Raw genomic sequence first — 9,363 nt, 5'->3', positions numbered from 1 at the left:
TACATCGATAGATCTCCACAAGAGAGGGGGAGAACATTGTATTGAGATCCAAAAAGAGAGAAGAAGCCGTCTAGCTACTAACTATGGACCCGAAGGTCTGAGGTGAACTACTCACACTTCATCGGAGAGGCTTGGATGATGATGTAGAAGCCCTCCGTGATCGATTCCCCTTCTGGCGGAGCTCTGGAACAGGCCCCAAGATGGGATCTCGTGGATACAGAAAGTTGCGGTGGTGGAATTAGGTTTTTGGCTCTGTATCTGATCGTTTGGGGGTACGTAGGTATATATAGGAGGAAGGAGTATGTCGGTGGAGCTTCGAGGGGCCCACGAGGCAGGTGGTGTGCCCTAGGGGGTGGGGGCGCTCTCCACCCTCGTGACCGCCTCGTGGCTTTCTTGACGGAGGGTCCAAGTCTCCTGGATCTTATCTGATGAGAAAATCACGTTCCTGAAGGTTTCATTTTGTTTGGACTCCGTTTGATATTATGTTTCTCCGAAACACTGAAATAGGCAAAAAACAACAATTCTGGTTGGGCCTCCGGTTAATAGGTTAGTCCCAAAAAAATATAAAAGTGGAAAATAAAGCCCAATATAGTCCAAAACAGTAGATAATATAGCATGGAGCAATCAAAAATTATAGATACATTGGAGACGTATCAATAATCTTGATCATAAACCCACAATTCATCGGATCTCGATAAACAAACCGCAAAAAGAATTACATTGAATAGATCTCCAAGAGAATCACGAAGAACTTTGTATTGAGATCCAGACAGAGAGAGAAGAAGCCATCTAGCTAATAACTATGGACCTGGAGGTCTGTGGTAAACTACTCACACATCATCGGAGAGGCTATGGTGTTGACGTAGAAGCCCTCCATGATCGATTCCCTCTCCGGCGTAGCACCGGAAAAGGCCCCAAGATGGGATCTCATGGGTACAGAAGGTTGCGGCGGTGGAAATAGGGTTTCGTGGTGCTCCTGGATGTTTTCAGGGTATATGAGTATATATAGGCGAAAGAAGTAGGTCGGTGGAGCCATGAGGGGCCCATGAGGGTGGGGCGCATGCCCACCCCCTGGGGCGTGCCCTCCCGCCTCGTGGCTTCCTCGCTGCTTCCTTAACGTCCACTCCAAGTCTCCTGGATTGCGTTTGTTCCAAAAACGATCCTTGCGAAGGTTTCATTCCGTTTGGATTCCGTTTGAAATTCCTTTTCTTCGAAACACTAAAATAGGCAAAAAAAACCAGCAATTTGCACTGGGCCTTCGGTTAATAGGTTAGTCCCAAAACTAATATAAAAGTTCAAAGAAATCCCATTAAACATCCAAAATAGATAATATAATAGCATGGAACAATAAAAAATTATAGATACGTTGGAGACGTATCAAGCATCCCAAGCTTAATTCCTGCTCGTCCTCGAGTAGGTAAATGATAAAAACAGAATTTTTGATGTGGAATGCTACCTAACATAATTTTAAAATTAATTCTCTTTATTGTGGCATGAATGTTCAGATCCGAAAGATTTAAGATAAAAGTTTAATATTGACATAAAAATAATAATACTTCAAGCATAATAAGTAAGCAATTATGTCTTCTCAAAATAACATGGCCAAAGAAAGCTTATCCCTACAAAATCATATAGTTTGGATATGCTTCATTTTCGTCACACAAAAATGCTCTCATCATGCACAACCCCGATGACAAGCCAAGCAATTGTTTCATACTTTAGTAATCTCAAAAAAAATTCAACTTTCACGCAATACATGAGTGTGAGCCATGGACATAGCACTATGGGTGGAATAGAATATGATAATGGAGGTTGTGTGGAGAAGAAAAAAGGGGAAATTCTCACATTGACGTGGCTAATCAACGGGCTATGGAGATGCCCATCAATTGATGTCAATGCAAGGAGTAGGGATTGCCATGCAACGGATGCACTAGAGCTATAAATGTATGAAAGCTCAACAAAAGAAACTAAGTGGGTGTGCATCCAACTTGCTTGCTCATGAAGACCTAGTGCATTTGAGGAAGCCCATTGTTGGAATATACAAGACAAGTTCTATAATGAAAAATTCCCACTAGTATATGAAAGTGAAAAAATAAGAGACTCTCTATCATAAAGATTATGGTGCTACTTTGAAGCATAAGTGTGGAAAAAAGGATAGTAGCATTGTCCCTTTTATTTCTTTTCTCTTTTTTCTCTCTATTTTTTTGGGACAATGCTCTATTAATGATGATCATCACACTTCTATTTATTTACAACTCAATGATTATGACTCGATACTAGAACAAAATATGACTCTATATGAGTGCCTCCAACGGTGTACCGGGATGGGTAATGAATCAAGAGTGACATGTATGATAAATTATGCATGGTGGCTTTTACACAAATACGATGTCAACTACATGATCATGCTAGGCAATATGACAATGATGAAGCGTGTCATAATAAATGAAACGGTGGAAAGTTGTATGGCAATATATCTCGGAATGGCTATGGAAATGCCATAATAGGTAGGTATGGTGGATGTTTTGAGGAAGATATCAGGAGGTTTATGTGTGATAGAGCATATCATATCACGGGGGTTGGATGCACCGGCGAAGTTTGCACCAACTCTCAAGGTGAGAAAGGGCAATGCACGGTACTGAAGAGGCTACCAATGATGGAAAGGTGAGAGTGCGTATAATCCATGGACTCAACATTAGTCATAAAGAACTCACATACTTATTGCAAAAATCTACAAGTCAACAAAAACCAAGCATTGCACGCATGCTCCTAGGGGGATATATTGATAGGAAAAGACCATCGCTCATCCCCGACCGCCACTCATAAAGATGACAATCAAAGAACACCTCATGTTTCAAATTTGTCACACAACGGTCCCCATACGTGCATGCTACGGGACTTGAAAACTTCAACACAGGTATTTCTCAAATTCACAACTACTCAACTAGCACGACTCTAATATTACCATCTTCATATCTCAAAACAATCAAGTATCAAACTTCTCGTAGTATTCAATGCACTTTTTATGAAAGTTTTTATTATACCCATCTTGGACGCCTATCATATTAGGTCTAATTTTATAACCAAAGAAAATTACCATGCTGTTCTAAAAGACTCTCAAAATGATATAAGTGAAGCATGAGAGATCAATAATTTCTATAAAATAAAACCACCACCGTGCTCTAAAAGATATAAGTGAAGCACTAGAGCAAAATTATCTTGCTCAAAAGATATAACTGAAGCACATTGAGTATTCTAATAAATTCCGATTTATGTGTGTCTATCCAAAAGGTGTGTACAGCAAGGATGATTGTGGTAAACTAATAAGAAAAGACTCAAATCATATAAGACACTCCAAGCAAAACACATATCACGTGGTGAATAAAATTATAGCCTCAAGTAAAGTTGCCGATGGACGAAGATGAAAGAGGGGATGCCTTCCGGGGCATCCCCAAACTTAGGCTTTTGGTTGTACTTGAATTTTACCTTGGGGTGCCATGGGCATCCCCAAGCTTAGGCTCTTGCCACTCGTTATTCCAAAATCCATCAAATCTTTACCCAAAACTTGAAAACTTCACAACACAAAACTCAACAGAAAATCTCATGAGCTCCGTTAGTATAAGAAAACAAACCACCACTTCAAGGTACTGTAATGAACTCATTCTTTATTTATATTGGTGTTAAACCTACTGTATTCCAACTTATCTATGGTTCATACCCCCCGATACTAGCCATAGATTCATCAAAATAAGCAAATAACACACGAAAAACAGAATCTGTCAAAAACAGAACAGTCTGTAGCAATCTGTATCAAACGTATACTTCTGTAACCCCAAAAATTCTGAAATAAATTGGCGGACGTGAGGAATTTGTCTATTAATCATATGCAAAAATGATCAACCTAATAGCACTCTCCAGTAAAAAATGGCAGCAAATCTTGTGAGCGCTAAAGTTTCTGTTTTTTACAGCAAGATCATAAAGACTTCACCCACGTCTTCCCAAAGGTTCTACTTGGCACAAACACTAATTAAAAACATAAAACCACATCTAAACAGAATCTAGATGAATTATTTATTACTAAAAGGAAACAAAAAGCAAGAAACAAGAATTAAATTGGGTTGCCTCCCAACAAGCGCTATCGTTTAAGGCCCCTAGCTAGGCATGAAAGCAAGAATAGATCTAGGTATTGTCATCTTTGGTATGCAATCCATAAGTGGTTCTCATAATAGATTAATAAGGTAATTTAATTTTCTTTCTAGGAAAGTGTTCCATGCCTTTCCTTAACGGAAATTGGAATCTAATATTTCTTTCTTTCATATCAATAATTGCACCAATCGTTCTAAAGAAAGGTCTACCAAGAATAATAGGACATGTAGGATTCCAATCTATATCAAGAACAATGAAATCTATGGGCACATAATTCCTATTTGCAACAATAAGGGCGTGTTTGGTAGTTGCCCACAGCCACAAAATCCTCAACTCCAGTGCCCAACTCCACCAGCCAGCTTCCCACGTAAACTCCTGGAGCTAGCGATCTGTTCGGTGTGGCAGCTCCTGGGAGCCAGCGATCGGCCAGGCCAAAAGGCCAGAAACTGCGTATTCAGCCCGTTTTGGTTGGCCAGGCCTGGGCAGTAGTGGGCTGTTGTGTATGATTTTTTTCTTTGCATTGTGTACAGGAATGGTTGGCCTGTTCGTTGGTGATGTGTACTGTCCCTTTTCTTTGTACTGTTCCAATTTCTCTATATACAAAAGCAGTTTCAGTATGCATAGAGAGCAAGGTAACAAAAAGTAGTACTTTTTTGCTTGTAGCGATTTTCCTAGTAATAGAGGCTAAACCGAGAGCAAGTACAGAGAGAGAAAACCCATATTTTAAACACATAATGAATGTGCAGATTTTGAAACAGTGCATACCATGGCATGAGCATCAGGTTGCACACATGTTTCATAGTACTTAAGCCTCACATTTTGCATACGTTTGCAAATCAAAAGGGGCACATAAATGTCTCTAACATCAATGCTTCACCTCGTAGTTTTGCATAAGTTTGCAAATCAAAAGGGACAAGTATCAACAATGCCTCACCAACTTAGAGCAATGGCTGTAGCTAGTTCTTGCCTAAACACATCCATGTCTTCACCATTTTCCGCTGTAGTTGATGTATCTGATGCATGAGAAGGAACAACAAATCTCTTGTATCATTCCGGAATTGCTGGCACATAGTCCGGGTCCCTGTCACATCGAACAAAGTGAATATCTTCTTCATCATGGAAGCGAACATAGTTGTGGAAAGTCATAGTAGCGGCAACAATCATCTTTTGTGTTTCAATGGAGTAGCTTGGCATCTTCAGAAGAATCTGCCATTTCATCTTCCACACTCCAAAGGCTCTCTCTATGCAATTGCGTTTGGACGAGTGGAGCCTATTGAACTTCTCTTTAGGAGTATTGGGTGGAACACCTCTATGAAAGTCAGGCACATGATATATTTCACCTTTGTACGGTGCGAGATATCCCTTTCTATTAGGATAGCCAGCATCCACAAGGTAGTACTTGTCTATGGAAAATAAAGAGAAGAATGAATGTTAGAATTGGCATACATGAAATGAGTTCTAGCATTCTGAGTCATGGGGGAAGGGGGCCTAGTCCACATGCTCACCCTTTGGAGGATGGGGGAAGGTGGCCTTGTCCGCATGCATTGCATGAAATAGCACACTTGTGTCATGCATAGAACCAGGTTGTCCAATTGAAGCATAAGTGAAATGCATATCAAAGTCACATATTGCCATCACATTCTGAGTGACTGCACTTGTCCTTCCAATATATCGGATTTGCTTGTCTTCTAGAATCAAAGCTCTAATGTGAGTCCCATCTATTGCACCAATGCAGTCTTTCATGTGTGGATATGCTCGTTTATCACCAAGGATCCTTTGATGCACAGTGTGAAAATTGGGGTCTTTCGGCTTGAGGTAGTGGGAAGACATCATGACCACACAACGCAGCACATCATGGAACTTGCGATGGATAGTGTCAAGTGAATGTTTGAAATGATTTTGGGTCCTTCTATTTGATTCACAACCCCCCAAGGTCCACAAGAACATAGCAAGAGACTCATAGCTGCTAACAAATGGAGAATAACCGAGACCATAGTCCTTCACCAACAAGTCATGAAGCTGAAAGAAAACTCTTGTCTTCATTCTGAACATTGTAAAGGTCTCCCCTGGTGTTCCAATAGTCTCTTGCAACCATCCAAATCCCGTCAAGATAGATTTCCTAGGCTAATTCTTCATGATCCAACTACTGCAATACTTTCCAACTATTTTTGTTGCTCCTTCACAAATGACCGACATATGCTCAGAATGAAGACAAATCAATTTTTTCTTCAATTCATATTGGTTGTCATCATCACTATCATCATCACATGACATCTACACATCCAGAATCATGCATTTGTTAGATACCAACTAGCATTCAAGTACCAATAATTCATCCTAAAAGTGCAAGTACCCAGAACAAGCAATTACCAATAATTCATCCAAATAGAAAATGGTGGTTCAACATTACATAAATATCATCCAGATAGTGCATACATAAAATGGTTCAATAGTGCATACATAAACAAAAGACATGAGAAACCATCTAATGGAACCACCTATTTCCCATACGTCATCGCAAACTTCCTACGAAGCCAATCTTTACGTGCGCCAGCACCCATGTGTAGAAACATCTCTCTTTGCTCTCTTTTGATGAACAACTCAGTAGCAATGTAGTGTTCATCACTTCCCTCTAAAATACCACAAGCAAGCACTTCATTCATGGTAGTGGCAACAAAAGTGGCATCATCATTCTTTATGAATGATCGAACGGTTTCTTGGGACTCCTTAGCAATGTTTTTAATTTGTCTAATCTCATCCTGCATCACTTGTGCAGTCCTAGGTTTCTTGTGCTTGTCATCAATGGTTTTTCCAAGCCTCTTGTTCGTTGATGACACGAAAGGAGAAGGTGGCATAGCAGGAGAAGGTGGCACTTGGGGATCTTCTAACAAATCAACATCTGTGATCGCTTCAATATCAATGGTATCTGGTATTGCTGCACTAGAGGAGGGGGATATGCCTGTTGAAGGATTCCAATGATCTGTGCCATCACTGGTGATGTCCTCAAACATAATGCTCAAGTTTTCTTCATTGCGTAGTCCACGCTTTTGGAACTTGCCGCAACCTAGAAGGTCCTACAATACATTGCAAACAAATATTAGCAATAACAAATGTTATACGACTTTATTAAAAATAAATGCAATCCATAAACATGACAACTCACAGTTTTTGCTTTCTTCCACCACTCCTTATCTTGTTTGACAGTGTTGAGAACAAAGTCCCATCCCCCTCCGGTCTCCTTTAGCTTGAGCTTCTTGAATAAAGCGTATTCTGCTTTCAGCTTGTCCCATTTGTTTTTCATTTGGTGGCTCGTGTAGTCCAATCTGGTTCTCACTTTGAATTGCAATGCCACTTCGTCGAATGCACTAGGGGTCAAGATTTTGTTTGGCCTATTTCCAGCCCGCACTTGCATGACCATCAAGTTGGTAATGATCCTAGTGTTCTCTTCATCCCACTCGGCAGTCATGCTCGAAGACATGCTCTGAACTTGACTATAAAAAATATGTGAGTGCTTAACTATAAAAAAACATGTACAAGTGCTGTTGCTATCATTATGTACTAGCAGGAAAATGCAATCAAGATATATAGCAGCAGAACATGCACTCGTCAATCAACTTGCAGCAATACTGCAATAGCAATATTCATGTCTTTTCTGAACATATAGGAGCAGAGCATGTACTGAACATATGGCAGCATAGCATATACTGAACATATACATCTCTTTTCCGAACATATAGCACTAGAGCATATAGCAGCAGAGCATGTACTGTAACATCTACATCTCTTTTCTAAATATAGCAGCAGAGCATATAGCAGAAAGCATGTTCTGCATCTCTTTTCTGAACATATAGCAGTAGAGCATGTAGCAACAGAGCATGAACATGTACAGGGAGAGGTGGTCGGACAACAAAGAGGGCATCACCTTAAAAAAATCGGAAGAGGTGGTCGGGGAGGAAGAGAATCGACACAGCCGTCGGGTTCTTCGGCGGAAGACGGCGAGCAAGATGGGGATGACTTGTCGGGGACGGAGGAGCCGGTCGGTGACGGAGGCAGACGAGGGCGGGGATGGGTGGTCGAGGACGGAGGAGACGGTCCGCGACGGCGGCGGACGAGGGCGAGCAGGGCGGGGATGGCTTCAAAGCATGGACGAGCGGCGGCCGCGGGCGCTGAAGGTGCAGCCCGCCATGGCTGCTGCGTGCGGCGGCTAGGGTTACGGGAAGGGGAAAGAGGAGTTGTGCATCTGGTGGAGTTGCCTCGAGGGAACGGTCAATCGATCACTTGGCGGTGGCACCCTTCCGTAATTCTTTATGAATCTAGCTTCATAATTTCCTCGGAGTTAGGTTTTTCCAGCTCCGCGACTCCGTCAAATTTGTACGCAGGTTCAAGCCAGCTTCTTGGTCCAATAACCAGGAGTGGAACCGTTCGGCTGGAATCCGAGTTTGGATTTGAGGATTTCAGAAGCGAGAGAGCCCCTGAACACGCCCTAAGAACATCATTAATCCTTCCCATAGGTTTCTTAATGGTGGAATCCGCAAGATGCAAATTTAAAGAACAATCATCAAATTCACGGAAACCTAACACATCACACAAAGTTTTTGGAATCATGGAAACACTAGCACCCAAATCACATAAAGCATAACACTCATGATCTTTAATCTTAATTTTAATAGTAGGTTCCCACTTAGCATAAAGTTTTCTAGGGATAGAGACTTCTAATTCAAGTTTCTCTTCATAAGATTGCATTAAAGCATCAACGATATGTTTGGTAAAAGCTTTATTTTGACTATAAGCATGAGGAGAATTTAACACGGATTGCAACAAGGAAATACAATCTATTAAAGAAGAATTATCATAATTAAATTCCTTGAAATCCAAAACAGTGGGTACATTGCTATGTAAGGTTTTGACCTCTTCAATCCCACTTTTACCAATTTTTGCATCAAGATCTAAAAACTTCGAATCATTGGGACACCTTTTAACTAAAGTTGACTCATCTCCAGTCCCATCTTTATCAAGATTCATATTGGAAAACAAAGATTTAATAGGATACACATCAATCACTTTTAGATCTTCATCATTATTATCATGAAAACTAGAGGAACACGCTTTCATAAAGCAATCTTTTTTAGCACGCATCCTAGCAGTTCTTTCTTTGCACTCATCAATGGAAATTCTCATAGATTTGAGAGACTCATTGATATCATGCTTAGGTGGAAT

At 40.8% G+C, this 9,363-nt stretch overlaps 1 protein-coding gene and 1 pseudogene across 1 annotated transcript; both read right to left on the bottom strand.

The window, feature by feature from the left end:
* Positions 1-5,007: 5,007 nt before the first annotated feature.
* Positions 5,008-6,342, bottom strand: LOC147979975 (uncharacterized; annotated as a pseudogene).
* A 302-nt stretch (positions 6,343-6,644) lies between these two features.
* LOC147979974 (uncharacterized) lies at positions 6,645-7,741 on the bottom strand. Its single transcript, XM_087516803.1, has 2 exons — positions 7,310-7,741; positions 6,645-7,220 (listed from the first exon to the last, which is right to left on the bottom strand). Exons 1-2 carry the CDS (start codon positions 7,622-7,624, stop codon positions 6,645-6,647), a joined length of 891 nt encoding a protein of 296 aa, XP_087372929.1. The 5' UTR covers positions 7,625-7,741.
* Positions 7,742-9,363: the final 1,622 nt, after the last annotated feature.

The sequence above is a fragment of the Triticum urartu genome, chromosome 3A (genome assembly GCF_056163025.1).
Source record: "Triticum urartu cultivar PI428250 chromosome 3A, HENAU_Tu73, whole genome shotgun sequence".
NCBI classification, from domain to species: Eukaryota; Viridiplantae; Streptophyta; class Magnoliopsida; order Poales; family Poaceae; genus Triticum; species Triticum urartu.
The sequence above is the reverse complement of the archived record's forward strand: the minus strand, read 5'-3'. Positions and strand labels throughout refer to the sequence as shown.

What these genes read in the sequence shown, in the direction of transcription:
- LOC147979974 (XM_087516803.1), bottom strand. Translation starts at nt 7,624, where the DNA reads ATGTCTTCGAGCATGACTGCCGAGTGGGATGAAGAGAACACTAGGATC. An exon ending in GGTGGAAGAAAGCAAAAACT is followed by an intron (nt 7,221 to 7,309) that starts GTGAGTTGTCAT and finishes AATGTATTGTAG; the next exon opens with GACCTTCTAGGTTGCGGCAA.